General features: G+C 31.2%; 2 protein-coding genes and 1 long non-coding RNA gene across 3 annotated transcripts; 2 read left to right on the plus strand and 1 right to left on the minus strand.

The window, feature by feature from the left end:
* The first annotated feature begins 693 nt into the window (after window positions 1-693).
* On the plus strand, window positions 694-5214 carry LOC128162288 (perlucin-like). Its single transcript, XM_052825446.1, has 4 exons — window positions 694-781; window positions 1654-1757; window positions 2671-2773; window positions 5000-5214. The coding sequence occupies exons 1-4, from the start codon at window positions 742-744 to the stop codon at window positions 5212-5214; spliced, it is 462 nt and encodes a 153-aa protein (XP_052681406.1). The 5' UTR covers window positions 694-741.
* Window positions 5215-5373: 159 nt separating this feature from the next.
* Window positions 5374-6168, plus strand: LOC128163214 (uncharacterized). The gene is made up of 2 exons (XR_008240773.1): window positions 5374-5425; window positions 6066-6168. It is a non-coding gene; the product is annotated as an uncharacterized LOC128163214 (long non-coding RNA).
* A 9421-nt stretch (window positions 6169-15589) lies between these two features.
* LOC128163765 (uncharacterized) lies at window positions 15590-18998 on the minus strand. The gene is made up of 2 exons (XM_052827418.1): window positions 18902-18998; window positions 15590-17144 (listed from the first exon to the last, which is right to left on the minus strand). The coding sequence occupies exons 1-2, from the start codon at window positions 18931-18933 to the stop codon at window positions 16049-16051; spliced, it is 1128 nt and encodes a 375-aa protein (XP_052683378.1). The 5' UTR covers window positions 18934-18998; the 3' UTR covers window positions 15590-16048.
* Between the last annotated feature and the right edge of the window lie 1137 nt (window positions 18999-20135).

Below are 20135 nucleotides of genomic sequence, written 5' to 3' on the forward strand. Positions count from 1 at the left end.
AATGCAGTCTTGCATCCCAGCAAAAAATACAGTAAAAAAGGTTAAATTCATACAGGTTTTAGAAAAAAAAATGGCGGTGTCATGAACATAATACATTTGAGGTGTTTTTCCAAGCCTTCCGGAAGGCCCAGGGATGCTACGATTGAAATTTTATATAACAAATTTGCGGTGTTTACGTCGTTTTAGCTAATCGTAAATAATGCGCAAAAATTTTAATGTGTCAAAAAATTTCAAAAGTTAGTAATTTAAGGGGCGGGAACCAGGGGTATCGCAACTATGAAAAAATGAAATTGATATCTTTATAAATTCCAATAATGGCATGATTTTTAAAAAAAATGTTATTTTCTTTCCATGTTAAAATAATTTATTTTCTTTCCGCCTTCACTGTCTGTTCTGAAGATTTCCTGTTAAAACTGGAAAATATATACTGCAATCAACATAAAATGCATACATTTTTTGTTACATATATTTTTTGGCATTTCAAAATAGCAGAGGAGAAATTCGATTGATTTGTTTCATTGCACGGCCTATTTCATTGATTGCACGTATATCAGTTATAACGCTTAGATGTACTTTACAACAGGTGTCCTGAACACATACTTAAGTCTTCCGATTATTCTAATGCGCATAGATAAGTAAATCATTATGTAATGCCGACGTATAAAAAGGAAAATAAAACGAATAACTTCACAAATCGCTATTACCGATAACTAGGAATTCTTTTTGTATGTTAATAACGAGATGTGGTGTTCTTTGTTAGGACTAATTGTATCCACAATAGGTAAGATATAAAAAAAAAAAAAAAATCAGCGAGCGTTATTTAAAAAAGGCTTATTTCCAAACCTAGAACTATTCTTTTAACGCGTGTTTACGGCAATCCAACAGCAAAAGTATTCAAAATTAGTACAGTCTCTAAGTACACTTTAGTTTTGAATTATTTTAATAAGATATTAAACTACCACAATATAAACTTTGAGACTACAGACTATAATAAAATCACTGATAAATATGATTTCTACAATCATTTTGTTATTATTATTATTTTTTTGGTAAACTTTCACTGTGCTTCAGTAATTAGATAGTTCAGACTTTGTGATAATCATGATATTGCACTTTTATAGTTATTCATTTTCTCAAAACTGCATGAAAGACGAGAGTTCTTAGATAATAGCATAGGTCTGTAAAGTAGCTTTCTAAAACGGCACAGATAAATAACTAAGAATTGGACCTACTTGCATGTAAAACCTTAAAAGAGAGGCCTCATAACGCATCTAAATTTAATTGTACTCAATGGTCCTTCACAATACATGGTGAAGAGAATCATGAGAGGACCTTTAAGCTAGTCCTTTATCCAGATACATATGAGACCTCACTGAGGCCCATTATTATTTCTAAATATGGTAAGATTTTTTTTACCACGTACCCGTTATAATCATGAGGTAAATAGGCTCATAAGAAAGGTGCAACTTTTAACTGTACATATATTCTATGGGGACACAAAGATAGTTCATTATAGAGACCGATGGTTTTGTGAAAATGAGATAATAAAAAAAAACCAACGGGTCCCGAAAGATAGTATTACACTTTAATGTTCGACATTCGAATTGATACATTGTAAATTGTGGGTGAATGTATCGTTTTTTGCCTTTGTAGTAATTTCGGTCAACGCCCAAGGCTGCCCTGGTGGTTGGCTTCACCATGGAAGCTCATGCTACGCCTTTATTGACTCTGAACCTGACGGATGGTTAGAAGCCATGGTAATATTTGACAAAGATAACCAATTCTCGATAAATCTACATACAGTACCGATCAGACCCAAGCTAACATCAGAGTAAACCCCGGGTTAACGACCGAGGTTTGCTTGGGGTTTACTCTGGGTTTGCTTTTTGAAAAATTGTGTGAACTTGGGGGTTTAATTTTGGTTTACTCGAGTTTATTTGGAAATTGCTTTTGGAGTCAACTGTACACACTGAAATGTGAAACAGACCCGTCTTTTATCATACCATCCTACTGCCTGTAATAAACTGCCCCTTACAAATTCAAGACACAAAGTAAGAGTCTGCTTTTATGGGTATACATCTGATCTGGGTTTACTCTCTGTGTCCTTGCTGGATTTACTTTGGGTTTAATCTGTATTTACTCTGGGTCCACTCTAGTAAACCCGGAGTGAACTTAAAGTAAACCACGAAAGTAAACCCAAGGTTTAGTTGAGGTTTACTTTCTGTTACGTCAGATCTGATCGGTATTGCATTATTTTATTTCGGTTCTTTTCTTTTTAAACAAATCAACTCCACTTACATTGGTCGAGGTCTCGTTTATTTTTACATAGTTCATCATGCATGGCTAAAGACTTTTTACTGATTTGTAATGTTTCCATATTTGTTCCTCCTAAGTGGATTTTCTCTGTTGCATTTAAATCATATTAAATTAAATAAGGAATATATTCGTTATTTATTGTTACTGTTGAGTACATGAACATATTATGAAACCCTCTTTAATTGAAATTGAAAAAAAAAAAATCATTGTTTACACCCTCATAATAATATAACTTAATTTTTTCCTTTCACTTTCCTTTAATGATTTTGGATATCTTTACCTCGAAAAATAAGAGCTGGTTTTCTTTTTTTAACCCAATTTTAATTATTTACAGGTATATATTTTTCTATTCAGTTTTTTTGTAGTTCTGTTAAAGCAAAATTGGTTGAAATAGAAACGGAATCTGAAAATACATTCTTAAAAAGACATTTGCAGGCAATTGGAACTCCACATAATTGCAAGTACATTTATTAAATTTGTGATATTAATTTTAAAAAATGATACAGTCTTTTGAGATATTCCAGATGAATTCAATGCTTTATAAACATTTTAAGATGCAAATGTTATAGCAAATGTAACATAAGTAAAGTTTATACAAGTATAAAACGCAAAAGCTGCTCCCAAAAACTGAGAAAAGAATGTTGTTCATTTTTTACATGAATTCTTGAGCTTACATTATGAACACATCTGAGATAGCCGAAAAATCACAACCAATATACATAACGAGTCGTGTACGAAGGCTTATGTTATGGTTGATATGTTTGCTATTGAACTTCATGAATGAAATAATTGATAAATTATTCTTTTTTTTCGATTTGTTCCTTCTTATCTCATGTTCATACATAAAACTAATCAAATTGCGTTAACGCGTACACTTACATGTACATGGCATCTTATAACATAAACCCAAAGTCTTCTCTAGCCATTATTAACGGAATTAGGAATAAAGTACATGTTTGAAAAAAAGACAAGTTTGATTAATTGACCTACGGTCAGGAAGTTATCCGAAATTGGCTGTAATCAAGATAGCATTGAGAATAAGTCAGCTTTAAGAAGTATAGTTTCAAGTTTCTGAAATCATTCCTCTTTAGTTAATTCGTATGTTTTACGATGTAACTATAAAAATGAAAATATATCGAAACAACTCTTTTTTGAAGAACATCAAGGTCAAAATAAGTCAATTTTATTCTCGATCTGAAAGTATCCACGCATTACATTTTATATTTTTACGGGCCGTCAGGAGGCGGTCCGTTATTTGATACACATTTAAATATTTTAACTGCGTTTCTGCAGGATAGTTTTTTTTTCATTAATTAATATTATGTTCATTTTTATCAACTAAAAGTAAAATTGCAAGTAGAAAAATGTTTTATGCCTTTTAAAAATATTACATATTGTTTGTTTTGCTCGTAAATGAAAAGTTGGCCACAGACTGTCGTGTTAGACGTGTTTTTATCGAGACTTTAATCTATTCGGGAAAATTCGGAGTTTTCCATTGTAATGGAATCGGTATACGGGACATACTAAAGTCCTGAAATACTAAAGACCTGAATGACATGAACTTTAATATAAATGATGTATTTGAATTTCTATGTGCTGCATCAAATAAAATGACTTTGTGTGTGAATTTATTATATTACCATGTGCTTTGTGGTAGAAAATTATCATGAAATGACATCCATACCATTTTTTTACGCAAAAATATGAAATAACTGAAAATTTGTATGGACCTGAAAATTTGAGCTAGCCTGATTTATTTTTTAATTCTTTTGAAATAACAATGGTTATCTTTATAAATTGAAGTGTAGATAAGATTTATTATTCCATTTTGGAAAAAAGCTATCGAACTCTACTCTTTATAAAAGTAAAATGTTAAAAACGAGTTGCCGAAAATATAGTAATTATAAAATTAAGATCTACTATCAAAATAAGTACAACCAACTCGTTATTTTCTTTATAGAGATGATTCTTACAACAATGATATTTTTGCGGCCCAAATGACCCTTGCGTCAATATGATTTCTTGTCTTTAACTGATATTCATAGATATATTATGGTTCAAATGAGTAAATTTTCTAGAATTAAAAGACCAATGATTTCTTTTCTGAATCGAAACACCCCGTCTATCTTTTAATTTGTTTTTGTCAAGGATGTAAATTCACAGTGGAAGGCAACCTATGACTGTCACGAAAATTTAGCCCCCATGAATTCTAATGATTTCATAGGAACAGGATAAATTATTATTATCAGTTATATTATGGATATAGATAACATGCGAAGAAAACATAAAGATATTAAATATACTAAATGACCTTGTTCGATGTATCTCGATTGAAAGAGAGGAAATGCAAATATTTAAACAAATATATTCTCAGTGTGGTATTACCGGTATGGTTATTTTAGAAAATAAAACATGTATGTATGTTTCTATTTGTTTTAAGTCATATACTATTTTCATTTACCGAATGAAATGCTGGGTTGTTTTGGGGGGGTTTTTTTGTTGTTTTTTTTTGGTCTTTTTTTTTGGGGGGGGGGTGTTTTGTTTGTTTTTTTTTTTTTTTGTTTTTTTTTTTGTTTTGTCAGTTTTTTGCTTTACCATGTTAGTGTGCAGTGTAACAAACAAATATTTTATTTAAAAAAAAAAAACTTCCTCTCACACAATCACCCTCTGTCTCTCACCCTAGCAAGCTACTGGATTGGACTTTCTGACATAATACAGGAAGGAGCTTATGTCTGGCAGACGACACAACAGCGACCGGATTTTGCGGACTGGGGCTCGGGTGAACCGAATGACCTTCATCACAATGAAGACTGTATTGAACTGTACCAAGTGAAAAATTTTCATTGGAATGATGCCCCGTGCAGTGTCAAGAGCAGATTTATTTGTGAAATTACGTAAGCATAGGATTGATTTTGATAAAGTACATAGATTTAACGCAGTAAATTGTATGGTGATCGTTATTGCAAAACAAACATCAACTTGTCAAACACATTGTGAATACAAACCAGATAAGTTATATATACGTTTTCTATATTTCTCTATTTTTAGACTTGACGGGGGGACTCTGGTATCCTTGGAAAATAAACGCAAACAGCTTATGGGAGCTCAGGTACGAATTCAGGGGAGAGGGTTAGAATAGATGGGTCAAACACCTTTCCATACCTTTAACACATAAAATGGTTATGTACAGGCAAAATTTTTTTAAAAAAGTCTAATTATCCTTTTTCAAGCGTTGAGAAAAAGAAAAGTGAGTTTTCTTTGTTAATCTTATATCCTTTGTTACTAATTTGTCATGTGTTTTTTAAGATCGGGAGTGAAATTATTTTTTTTTTTATTATCCGTTTTAAATGCCCATGTACATCTAAGTATAATCAAAACCTTTTCAAATCAGGGTGGAGGGATAATTAGACCCCCTCCCATCTAGATTCGCAATTAAAGTAAACACTTATTGATTAAGATTCAAAGAACAAATTTAATTGAAAATCCAATAAACTTCTACATGTAAACTTTTGTCCGGCATCGTACATCACACCACAATCTTTCAATTTCTAACGTAGACTGGCAGGACATGTTCTTGAAAAGAGATCAAAAATACCTAAAATTTCACTGCAATAACTTGATCATTACTGTATTGAATGATCATGAATTATTTTCTTTTTTTCTATGATGTAAAATGTACAGCTGCTTTGTCCAATTTCATCTCATGGTGAACTGAAAACACTTTTTTTTTGCCTTTTCTCTTTTTTCAGAAATGTCTTTCGAGCAGTCAGAAAAACTAACATCACCTAGCAACTTCTGCAAAACATTTTCTGGCAACATGCATTACAAAATAAAATAGAATATATACTTTTATATTATGTTATGATTAATTCAATAATAGAAGTTAGGTTTATCTTCAACGGAAGCCCATTGGTGGCAGGTGAAAAAAATCCATCTAGTGGTCACCAGTCATTACTATGGTGGCCGCCAGATAACGTTGTTTTCATTGTTAAAGACGTTCATTTGGTCCCTACAGTTTGTCCTTTTAGTAGTAATATTGAACATTTCATTCATGTAGAATTTGCCTTTATCTTAGAGTGTATGTTTCTGGGAACATTTAACTCAGTGTCAGCAACACCTAAAAAGAATTTCACTTTATCAGATGCTTCATGAGTTTTTATTTTATTACGGTCAACATGTTTTATATATCTATTTCACAGTACAGAAAATAAACCGGAGACTGGTAAAAGATTTAAAGTCGTTTTTGTTGAATACAAAACAATACAGATTTAAAAGATGGAAATGATAACAAGATAATCTTGTAGACTACATATTTAATTAAACCTTTTGAGAATCTGCTTTTGAAACTCTTAATGAATTTGAACACAAATCATCAATACAATAGAGCTGTTTAAACAATAGAGCGGGGTTTAAAAAACTTTATTATGCCATTTCTTTTTCTTCTAATACAAATACTCTTGGTTTTTAAATGACCTTTTTTAAATAATCGTACTAAACTGTACCATCAGTTTAAGATACCCGATATTTATAAATGTACTTATATTTATTAAAAAAACTTAAAAATACAAAATGGAAGTAAAACGCACTAATTTTAAAATGCAATTTGCTAGTAATATTCTCTGTTAATAGGATTTTACTACACAATCGATATTAAAACTACTCCAAGAAATAACTGATATTTTAGAAGACAGCAGATAACCCATTTTCAAATATTTTTACATATGTTCGGTTGCAACTTTATTATTCCATTTCTATTTCTTCTAATACAAATACGATATTGGTTTTTAAATGATTTGTTTTAAATAACCATACTAAACTTCAGCTGTCGTGTACACTGTACAAGCAGTTTAAGAAAAATGATACGCGATATTTATAAATGTTTGCTAGGAAAGTGAACAGGGAAATATATGAATGTACAAGCATAGAATTGTTTTTAGACGAGAATTCAATTATTTAATAATAAGGTATCAAACATAATATGTAAATGAGATAAATAAGAATTTTAAGTAAACGAGTACCTGTTGTAGCGAATTTGTGTTAAATCATCGGCACCATATTTAAAAAATATGAATTTAAAAATACCCATGAAAAATAACTATATCGTTAGCAGATTTATCAATTTGGTGTTAAATGATCACATGAAGTTAAATTTTTTTCCTGTGATAAATGAAAAATTATCAAATAGTCTCTAAATATTTCTATTGTTGCATTCATAATTTACAAATTAATTACAAATTGTACAGTGAGAAGTTTGTTTTTTCTTTACAACAACAGTAGAAAAACTCTTTTTAACGCTGTGTAACAGACACAGCTCCATTGTACTGATGATTGGTTTACTGTGTTTAAATTCATTGAGAGTATCAAAAACAGATTCTCGAAAGGTGTAAAAACATGGCATTTAATAAGAATGCGCAAACGTTTAAGCAATGAAAACCTATGCTGGTCAACCTAAAAATAAGATGAACTTATTCTTATTCAAAACAGTATTAAAACAAAAACTTCAAAAGGAATAACGTCATTATGTTATTTAAAGTATAATGCCGGGATGTGGAACAATTTTTAATCATTTTACATTAGTTATATATTTACTTTAAGATAACAATTAATGTGATATAAACCAAATTCACATGACTGATCACACATAAGAAGCTGGCCATTTTGCACTTAAATTTTTTTGAAGAGTAATCTTTCCTTTATCACCAAATACCCAGGTCTTTTCAGAACTAATGACATTCTATGACTCAAATGATAGGAATTTGACCATTGTAAAACACATAGCTAGCATCGTTTTCTTATATATCAATCCTTAAAATTAGCCCAATGAAGTAAATTATAGAAAACATTAATTTCGTAATGTTGTTAAATGTTTAAAGAATTTGTTTCCTTCTCTTTGTTTTTACAGCTAAAAGATATTCTCTATAAACAGATAAAAACTTGTCATACCAAATGCATTCTTTGCCATGCTCTGTAATATTAGGTTTCTACATTAAATATTTGTTTAATGATCGAACTAGGTCTGGACAACATCCATAACTGCTGTTAATATGTATTCTAAATATTTGTAGAATAGTGACCTAAATAGAAAACTAGGTTTAGTACTTCATAGAATCAAAATATGAGCATCCCCCATAAAAAAAAGCTTTGTTTTGTCCCAGGGGTTATATTGCAATTGAGATTTTTAATTCTTAAATGTACATGTTTCTTTAACTAAAAGAAATGATTAACTTATTTTTTTTATATTTTTTATACGTTCTTATTTGAATTCTACCACACCTGTTTACTCCATGACCTCCAATTTTGATGTTGTAAATAGAACTGAAAAAGTTAATTACATTTTTCAGAAGAGAAGTCCAAATTTCATTGTCAGTGGCCTTTCCTACTATTATTTATTTTGAATTTGAAAATATACAGTTCTAGTTTGATTTCATTTCAGTTTATATTTTAAGGGTGTGCACAAAAGATAAACCTATGTCATCAAGGAATAACAGTTACAGTTTGTGCTTTGTTTCTTGATATGCTTTAAGACTGTTGATAAGTTGTATGTCCGCATCGTATGGTTTTGATTAGTGTTGTAGAAACATCAGATTACACAGATGCTTTCGTTTACATATAAGTAATCTAATATGAAGACTTTTGTTGCATTTTATTCTATTTCTAAATAATTTATTAGATATTAATACAAATGAATCATGATGTAAATAGAGACAATATTTTTTAACATTGTAAGCATAAATACACCCTAAAACAGTCACATATAAAAAGCATATATTTTCAAGATATTATTTACGATTCATCAACATCAAAATTTGAAATCATGAACTTTGGCCTTTTGCGGGACCGGCAAAATTATTTGAATTTCATGAGGAAAAAAAGACTTTAGTATAGTGAACAGAATGGTATATAACTTTGGTACAACTCCTAAAAATGCAAGCCGCAAACCTTACCTTAAATAATATGCAAAATTATCTTGACCACTACGGTCTTTGCATTGCATAAGTACTTAAATTGATTGGTTACCGCTAAATACAGTCTTAAATTATTTAAGTCTTAATAACTGTACGTGAAAAAATTGCCTCTGCCAGATTTTGTAATTTCTTCCAGATATCGAGATAAAAACTGATTGGTTTTTTTTTCAAATCTTATTTATTATATACGTTTTAGCCACATACAGATTTATCATACTAGAAGGTTTTTGCAGCAAAAAAAAATCTAAAAGATACAGCTCTTATTGCCTTAAACTTATGAAAAATATTCTGTTACTAATTTATACATCAGCATTAACAAATTGGAACACACAACACACATAAAACATACACACAATTTTACTCACGCACGCACTCAAGCAAATTAAAAGTGAAGACAAGTTAAATGATAATACAGAGATTTTTCTGGATTTTTTTTCTAAAGGTTTAAGGTTCATATCTTAAGACTTTTGTAAAATCTTCGCGGGTATGATAGGGCAACTTTCAGCGATCAAATTCCTCTGATCAATATGACGTCACAATAAGCAGCATGATGTCATATTTTACTCAAAAACTTATCGATTTTAACTTTATCTCTCGTTTAAATTATAAAAACTACAAGCATAAAATATCACTAGAAACTCTTCTAACTGAATAAATCTTCGATTTCTCTCTATAACGTATAATTATTATTGATGACATCACAAGCATGTTTAAAAGAGATCATGTCGGGAGACGAATCATCGGAATGCAGTGTAAACAATGCCGAAATAAGACTTATTCAATACAGATACCTAAGATTTAGAAATTATCCCACCAATTAATTTAAATATATTGACATACGGTTGAACAAGATAAAGTGAAAGCATCTATATGGTATGTGTCAGGATCAAAACTCCATGAAACTAACTTCCTCATTTAATCTATTTATACGAAAAGCAAAAATATCAATGTCTGGATCAAAATATTACTTTAAAATTCTCAGGAAAATATCATGTAATAACATTCCTCCATGGCACCTGATCCTACCTCTATCTTTTTAGAAGTCTGTCTTTCTCTGCTTTGAATTTGTATTTCTTTTTATGCATTTTTGAGATGGTTGACAGTTTGTTATTGTCATTTTTTTATCTGTAGAATCAGCAAATTGCCTGGAAAGTAAATCAGCATAAATATTTTCACATCCGGGTAAATATTGGGCAGAAATGAAAATTTCTCTTTTTATGCACCAATTCCATATTTTTACTGAAAGATCATCGAGTTGTTTTGAATGCATTCCACCCATTGTGTCAATGTGAGAAACTACAGTTGAATTGTCCGTTTTGAAACAAATATGTATTGATCTGTATTCTTAGAAAAATGACTTTAGTGCGAAACACAGAGCCGTTAATTCTAAAATTTTGATATGATATGTCATTTTGTTTTTAAATATAGCACCCCAACCTTGCAAAGATGCATCAGTTTCAACCCAAAAATCAATTGGTCTTGATCTTATATCTTTTCCATTAGAGATGGTAGATTTCTACACCACCATTTCATCTCATAAATACTTTCAACAGAACAATGCATGAGAGAAAAATAATCATCATTATTCAACTTTAAATTTTGATTTTTATCTCTTTCTAAAGTCCTGTAATGCAAAGGTCCATCGAAAACTGCATTACAAGCATGAACCGATAATCTTGGTAAACACTGTCACTAAAATAAATCAACTGAAGTAAGGTAATCATTTTTCTGAGTCAGTTCTGAAGCATATATCAAATTTTCCTGTTTAAAATGATAATATCCCTTAAATTCATTTAATTATATATAATATAAATATTAATAATATATATATTAATTATATATAATGTCTTATCCCTCTGCTATTATTTTTACCACATTTTTAATCGTTTAAATTTTCATCATCTCAATACCAAGAGATTCAAATGAAAGTTATGAAGCGCTGCTAGATTTCTCAAAAATTTATAATGTGTGTAATCATGATATGAAGAATATTAAAAAACCGAAATTTTTACCAACGTAGCATAAAGTTAAATATTAAATGCATATGAAAATAATATTTAGTTATATACAATGTCAATTCACCTTAAAAACATTATGAAGCGCTGATTTTTGTTCAGAATAGCACTTTGTTGTATAGGTATGTAACAAAAATGCTTCAATCAGCAAGGGTTATCTTTCTTTATCATGAACTATTGAAGGTTTTATATACAGGTTTTACATACTGTATATGATAAATAACCATAGTTTCTGGGGGGGGGGGGGTCAGAAAAGGTTTTCTGTTTTAAATTTGGACAAAATAATAGTAACTACATTCATATGTTTTAGAAAAAAAATTTAAAGCTTCTTGTTATAACATACAGTGGATCAAATGAATGATCTTACAGTAATTGGTATCATCTCTATATAGGGATATATTGGCTTGAATAAAATGTGATATTGTTCTTTTTGAATTTTGTTTTCCCATATCTGAACTTTTAGAATAGAAAAACCTTAATCAATTTTAAACATATTAAATGTTATAAGTTTCAAATGATGATGACTAAGTCTATAGTTTTGCAATTGTCTTGATATGTTTTTCCCAATTATACTTCCTTTACCTTTGTGAACGAGCTATCAAGAGAGAAATAAAAAATTTCAATCTTAAGAATTCCTGGCCTAAACCATCAAACACGTATCGTTCATGTACTATACTAGTACATATTATTTAGTAATGTTTGAAAAAAAACCCACAATGCATTGGAGGATGGGAGAACGTGGGAGGGGTATAGATATTACAATTTACCTCATCAAAGTTTGATCAATATGATTAGTTTAAATTTCTTATAATTTTGGGTGAAACATTTCTTACTTCTTTGCCCCCCCCCCCATGTAAAAGTTTGGGTTCAGTTCGTTCCGTTCAAATTGAATTCAATAGAATGGAAACTTGATCAAAGTCAAAATCATCCAGAGATTGTCGTAAGTTATAATCAGGTATGTTTACCAAATTTCTCGGCGGTCTCTTAGGTATAGTTTGAGTGAAATTACCGGTAGAATTATTGCCCGCAGTGCACACCGTAGACACGTAGTACGTGCCATACTATTAGAGGTACCGCAGTGCGCACCGTAGATTCGGTTGACATGCCATTTTCATTGCACGTAGTACGTGTCATACTATTAGAAGTACTTCCAAACTGTTTTACAGTATCTGTTGGAGAGGAAGAAGATTGCAAGACTATATCAATCCCTAGTTGATTTTTGAGTTAGTCAACATTAACCTCTTGAATGCATTCAGAATGAGTTTTGAACTGTTTTGATACCCGTGGTGGCGGTGCACTTGCACTTGATAAATATGAGGTCTGTACCTTGCATTTCATTCCTCTAGTTCTTAATTTGTTACATTTGTACTTGAGTCCTCCGTACCACTTTGTGTCCGTGGTTTATATCAAAAACGTTTTTAGTTTAAAATTAAATAAGGTACCTGTTATACAGCAGATATAAAACAAGAAACTTGAAAAACGTTCTACGTTTTACTACATACCACTATAAGCTTAAGATGTTCACCTGTTCAAGTATAAACACACGCCGCTCAGAGAAAAAGGATGATTTCGGCACGTGGAGCTGTGCTTTATATACCACTGACCACATGTGTCTTTACGTCACAAAGGTCATTTTTTAGCTTCTTTGAATTGAGTAACGCTTCGCTGCACTCGGATATGGGTGAGTTTGATTGAATGATGCGAGTAAATCGGGTTGCCAGAGTTGTCAATAAAACATGTATTTTACGACACTAGTGTTAAACCCGTGTTAAGAAAGTTTACTCCCGCTTTTATTGAGAGCACAAGAGTTTCAAGATGGTGGAAAACGATGAGCAATTGCGAGTTTGACAAATGAAAATTTGTATTTTGGAGTTTATTAATATCTGTTATTCATATATTACACACAATATCTGTGATTCATATATTACACACAGATTAGAAATTAAAAAACTTTATATGACTAATATTTTTCCAGATTTCAAGTAGAGTTAAAGATATACGGAGAAAAGATTAAGTAATTATTCAGCTAATGCTGGATTGGTAGAAATGTTAAACTCTAAAGTAAAAATGCTACAATGATTTTTCTTAGTTTTCTTTTTCATTAATTCTTAACTACTCATCAAAAATTTCATCATTGAAGTTTTATTGAAGTTGTGAAGTATGAGGTTGTAATGCAACTTAACTTACTTTCAAGGTTAGCTCCAGTCAGTGGAATACTAATTTTATGTGAACAATGAATACCCAATCTATTAAAATACAAGATAAATAGTTTCAAGAACTGTAATAATATGCATGTTTACATGAAGGTTGCACTCTTATTTGTATGGCTGTAGGTGAGGAGGTAAAGGTGAATCGATGTACATACAATGTATGACTGCACATACAGATTCCGGACCGTGGTTACAGACGATACCCATTGACAGTCTTTCAATACATCTATGCGCAGTTGACCTAGAAACTGACCAGTTTTCATAACTTCTTCGAATTTCTCAAACACGGACTGTCTAATTCCCTCCCAGAATTCCAATTTACGCAAGCGCAATTGAAGTTTTATTCTTTTAAATTTGTCAATCCAATGACATAAAATAAGGATTATGCATATTATTGCATCGTCAAGAGAAGTAATATTCATTTCTGTAAATAATGTTATTAAGTTTCACGTTACATAGCGGTGTCTCTATGAAACAGCACCATCTGGTGTAAAATTTAGATGCTCACTTTTCCATAAATTCTCCTGCTGATCTTTGATAGCTTATTTTTATTTTGAATGTCCAAGTCTACTCGTATCAATAAATAATATCAGACAACACACACTTCCATATAGAAAAATTTAGAGATGCCATCAATTTTTACTAATTACTAAATTTTGACAACACGCAAAAGTTTCAAACTTGCACAGTCTTGAGAAATTTACAAAGATTTTAATACAGAAGTTATCTTAGAGAAAAGGATACGTGTTTTGTAGACGGGTTCGTTTTTTTTTTAAATACAATTCCAGACATGAATCATGAGTACATGTCGTATATAACAATGCTTGCTACCCTTTGAAAATTTAACTAGCCATTAAACATCTCATTGTTTAATGAATTTTTGAAACGGTTACATAAACTGTGTTCGACAAATAGTTTTCCAGTAACATTTTCTTCCTGTCTTTTTTAGAACAGGTTTTTTATACAGGCTTTCAATCATAACACGATTTTATAAGTAAAGCAGAACTGAAGTGAAGTCATTTTTTGACACCAAATCATATATATTTTCAACTTGTAGCAACAACGGAAGACCTACTCGTAGCTTTGCCACGAGCTCTGCTCTAGTTCTGATACTTTTTTAAGCTCATCTAAAAAATGATTTTGTTATAGAAGAGGTTTGACTTTCATCGATTGACCGATTTTACGAGAACCCGGATACAGTCTCTGGATTATACTTATGATTGCACAGGAGGAACATGATCACATGGACATTTTGCGCGTTAGTATAAGTACACTATGAAATGTATAGACTGTGGTGTATTCTTCATAATAAAGATATATAAGACTTTTGAGTTATTATTGCATATTATTCCATTTGATTAATAAATGTCTCTTTCTTTTCAAAATATTGGTTTTTTTATTATTATTTGATGTTTCAAAATTATTGTCTATATTGCTTAAAGGATTCCATTTAAACCAGAGTGAAAGCGGGCGGCTCAATAAGAGTAAAATGGAAACTTCATCCAAGCATCCTTAAGGATGTGATGGATGAGGGTCATTTTCCGAATTAGCCGTAAAGTTTAGAGGGGTTTAAATACCCTATATTTCTTTTGATTCAGAAACAATTATCGTTAAAATCCCACCACTAGACAACAAATTTAAGAACATGAACCGAATATAATTATTAAGTTTGCTTTAAAATAACTCGAAAGAAGGCCAGATAAGGCCTTATATACCCTGGGTGAATAGAATTCAATAGTGATATAAATAGCTTTTATTTTTTGATTTTTTTAAACAAGGTACACGTGGACTAGTGTCACACGATATTCCATTTAAACCCGCGTAGCCTCACGGCTAATTCGGAAAATGACCCTAATCCATCACATCCTTAAGGATGCTTGGATGAGGTTGCCATTCTCTTATACATCAACTGTTTACTATTTACCACAAAGTGTTATTTTAATGAACATTACATTTTGAAAATTCAAAATAACACTTTAAAGTAAAAGGAAACAGCAAAACCATTAAACAGTTATAATAATAACTGACCTGATGTGTTTAGCACTAAAGACAACACGAAACATTGTTATGTAGAATAAATATTCAAAAGAGTTCAAAGTCAACATTTAAGATAATACCTTTATAAACCGAAATAATGATAATACAACCTACTCTGCAGATTTTATGCTCCTCAAGGAACCTATTAAGAGTAATCTACCATAACGTAATGGACACAACAATCAGATTGGATTTTTAAAATTAATGTAGTAAGTTTATAATGAATATTTCTCTTTGATTAGCAATGCCGTTGTGGTGTTTATACAATGTGAAAATGATAAATTATATCTATCTTATAATTACAAAAACAAACAGAAATGCGTTAAGTAGACACAATATTTTATATCTTAATGTTGTTTTGATGTCCTAAGTATAATGCCAAAATAGCTATCATATAACAATTATTTAAAGAAACATATGTACATACTGATAGTAAAGAATATTTATATTACGTTATCAGAAATGTCGAAATCTTAAAGAGATTTTTTTTGGTTTTTTGTTCATCTTAATGTTCTTGAAAGCGCTCAATACAACCTTTACATACATCTGTAAAATCATAGCCCAGTATAAATTGGTGTCGTTTATTGTTAAAAAGTCTTGTCGTGATTATTCCAAGGGTCGATTGCTCAAACCTGTGACATACAGAGAGATTCCACTTGTAAACACACTGGAGATAATTTTTTGAGTTAGGAAAGTCCATGCATCCAAATTCTAATGCACATGCCACCCAGGGACGCATGATGTATTTCAGAGTGATACATGAGCGAGAGACTATTACTACTCCTGTTTGTGTTTCTTCGTAATTGAAAAGGCAAGGTTCCTCATGAAGATGCTCAAAAAGCCTTTTTTGCGTTCTCATAGCGATCGAACCGTCGCCATATAGTACTTGGAAACCAAGACGCTGTGCTTTTTCAAAGTAGGGCTCCATGTTTTTCAATCGTATGGACGTGTCTAGCCACATAACGAAATCAGATTCTTGTAACATTGTTTGAATAATGATCGGTTTCCATGTATATCCACGTAAATTTCTGACATGCTCAGGGTACAACTCAAATGGAAATCTTCTCACACTGCAGTTACACATACGCTGAACCTTACTAACCCTGTCTTTAGTCAGGCCTATGTCATATACTATCAAAGTTAGTTCTGGGTACTTCGTTCTCTTTAGTTTGTTTAGTTTGTTAGCAACAGCAATAAATTCGTCGAAGTGATTATCAGAAAAGGCCGTAACAAAAGTAGGTATTTTTGCTCCACTTGACTTCTGTGAAGATAATTTTTTTATTCCTGCTTCGTCTAGATCTAATTCTTTTAATTTTGCTTTGGAAACATTAAATGTATAATTCTCAACGTATTGTGCATTTTTCTCAAAACTAAGTTCAAAACTTCCATTGAATCTCTTGCATTCTTTAATCTCTTGTTGATTTTCATTTCGTTTCGTAGAGTTATCGAAGTTGAATGTTTCTGCGCACTGTAGTGGAGCTGATGTACTTTGTTTCCATTTTGAAAACCGATTGATTTTCAAAGCAGTCCATGGTGAAGTTTTCGTGTACAAAACATACGTTGCATATATGGAGCAAATAATTCCAAGTTTCCCAAAAAACCTAAAAAGATTTTTTTTAAACCAATTCAACAATGTCATATTCTCAAACGTTTTAATCATAAAAAATGGCATTCATATCTTATTGATGATTGATAGGTGCAAATAGTATTTTTTCTAAGTTATGATTCTTAACATATATAAATCACCTAAATTCAATGTGCTGGCCTAAACATCAAACTCCTTACTTTTAATATTTAAAAATAAAGATTAAGACACTTTCACATCAGATTTTAAAGATGTTTCTACTGATATATGCCATTTTTAAACTTAACTGTCTCAGCCAAAATAACTATAAAAGAGACATACTCGACCATGGCCGATTGTGTTTGAGAGCATGAAGTTCCCCTTGATATGTTTCGGTTGATTTTTTAAAAAATTGTTCGATTCTATGTACGTGTGTTCCCTGCTTTTCTCCATTTAATCATATAAACAAATAGACCCTTTCACGGTAACTGCAGTACTGCTCTTTTGCAGGGCTAAATGACATCGTTTGGTGAAATATGACGTAACTTCAATTGTTTCAATTACGTCATTTATTTATTTACCTACTAAAACGTAGGCAAAGTTTATCAATCTGTCCTGCGAGAGAGCAGTACCGTGGTTATTATGAACGGGTCTATGGAGTAAAAAGTGGCACGTGTCTCTCTGAGAACTGACAAGAGCAATGCACATGGTATAAACAGAGCGCATTTTATGAGAGGTTTCTTTACTTTCATAAGAATTTTTGTTTTCATTTTTTTTCCAATAAGTGATCTAATTTAATAAGTAATCAAATCAGAGCATTCAATAATATTAGAGAGAGAGAGAGAGAGAGGGTGGTTTATAATGCACTTTCAAAAATTACGCACTTTTAAAAAAAAAATTTAAAGTGTGTTTATTTTGGGACTAAGTCAACGCAATTTGAAAAAAAATACTTTTTTTTCAAAGTGTGTTGATACATACCCTGGACCTTTAATGTTAGGCGGACATATTCTTTTACGGACCGGACCTTTAATTACATGTTTACGACACCGGGCAAAACTTTTGCTGGACTAAACTCTATCTATATAATGATTTTTATTTTTCATTATCACTGTACTTAATTTGCAACAAAGAATATTTCCTTTTCCAAACTTAAACAAGTATTCCAAGTTGTTGAATATTATATGTTTTGAAAAGAAAAATAATGGGTTTGGGACCTTCATACTGCAATTGATTAAATGATGTACTGGCAATTGACTTGTATCTTTGGTTAACCCCCACCCCAGTCACTATCCCTAGGCCGTTCTTAAAGAGGGTAATTTACACATATATTTCTAAAGTGTGTTAAGTGTCTTGATAGTAAAAAATGTTAATGTACCTTCCTAACACACTTCGAATTTTTTTTTCAAAGTAGGTTAACTTGGTCTCAATTTTATCGCACTTTGAAAAAATAATTTCGAAATGCGTTCATTCGGTCCCAAATTTAACGCACTTTGAAAAATTTTTCAAAGTGTTAATTTTTTCAAAGTGCGTTCATTGCCACATACCCTGGACCATTAATGTTAGGCGGACCTATTCTTTTACGGGCCGGACATTTAATTACATGTATACGACACCGGGCAAAACTTGTTGCTGGACCAAACTCTAGGTATATGGTATAACAAACAAATAAACAAACGTTCATCGTAAAGTCTATGCCATCTCGTGCAATGTATCGAAGGGAACAAAATACCAATAATACATAGCATGTTTTAATTTAGTCATTTTTGTAATTCACTTGTATTCTACACTACTTACTTTGTTATACGGAACATTCGGAATGCATACATTTTCTGCTCCTGCAGCTTAACCAGTTCCACGGCCGTAGCGCAATGGAGGCAAATAAGGCAAATGCCCGATGTTTTAAACGACAATCAATTTTTTTTTAATTTTTTTTATGACTATTGTGAACTCGCCAAATTCCCAATGATCAAAATATCAGATTACAAAAATTTTACAACATCTTGAAGATATGTATTCTGAAAAACAAAGCAAGATATTCGATTAAATCCCATCTGTGCGTTGAAAGCTACAAAGCCACACAGTGACACCTATTGTGATGTAATTCCTATCGAAGTAATAAAACAAATCAAGTATAACTTTTTTTCGTAGCTGCAAAATGGGTGCGCTACAACCGTGACGTGTGGTTGTTGGTTTATTTACAGAATACAGGTTTGAATACTAGTATTGTACTTTCTTGAGTATGTTTTAAATGTTTAGAATGTAATGCGCATGCGCAAGATTGTAAAATAAAAAAATCCAGATGATTTCCGGATTTTTTAAAAGGAATTATCGTTGATTATTAATTAGCGAATCTTGACTGAGAAAAAATAAAAACAAATTGATAATCTTCAAATACCAACAATGTTTAAAATATATAAAACAAAAGACAGTAATCTTCCGATTTCAAGGTATTAAAGCCCAGAAATTCGAGTCTATTATCTTAAAATAGTAGTATAGATTAGACTGAGGACAGGAAATAAATTATTTTAAATTTACAGATTTCTAAGTATCAAAGGTTTAGGAAATTCAAGGTATGAATTCATCATATTTCCTTTGTTTCATAGGTTTAATGGCACTTAAATGTTTGATAAACACAATGAAAATCATGTTTCAAAGTGGGGGTTTTTTTGGTTATAAAAATGGGAAATGTCTTGACGTTTTATTTGTATATTTATTGAGGTAATTTTACTTTTTACGTTTTATTTGTATATTTATTGAGGTAATTTTACTTTCTTTGGATGAAAGTGACTATATATAAACTTTCCTTTTATATTTTAAAGAGGTTTGCAGTAGCAAACTAAAATATATAATGATTAAACTGACATGAATTCATAAATGCGCATTGTTTCCCTTTTATCTCCGACTACCGCCATATTAGACGTCGATTTCTATTGTTCTACTCATCGCTACACACCACATATGTAAGGCCGATAGCACTATTCATGCTTCACTGCATTCAGATGTTTCATTCACCCGAACACGTAACATT

This window comes from Crassostrea angulata, chromosome 9 (genome assembly GCF_025612915.1).
Source record: "Crassostrea angulata isolate pt1a10 chromosome 9, ASM2561291v2, whole genome shotgun sequence".
In the NCBI taxonomy this organism is placed as follows: domain Eukaryota; kingdom Metazoa; phylum Mollusca; class Bivalvia; order Ostreida; family Ostreidae; genus Magallana; species Magallana angulata.

Bases quoted from the DNA above. Each gene is read 5' to 3' on its own strand.
- LOC128162288 (XM_052825446.1), top strand. From the start codon at position 742: ATGTGGTGTTCTTTGTTAGGACTAATTGTATCCACAATAG. The intron at 1,758-2,670 runs GTAATATTTGAC...TTTTCTATTCAG, and splicing joins ACGGATGGTTAGAAGCCATG to TTTTTTTGTAGTTCTGTTAA. The intron at 2,774-4,999 runs GCAAGTACATTT...CTCTCACCCTAG, and splicing joins AATTGGAACTCCACATAATT to CAAGCTACTGGATTGGACTT.
- LOC128163765 (XM_052827418.1), bottom strand. From the start codon at position 18,933: ATGTATGCATTCCGAATGTTCCGTATAACAAA. The intron at 17,145-18,901 runs GTAAGTAGTGTA...AAATCTTTTTAG, and splicing joins CGAATGTTCCGTATAACAAA to GTTTTTTGGGAAACTTGGAA.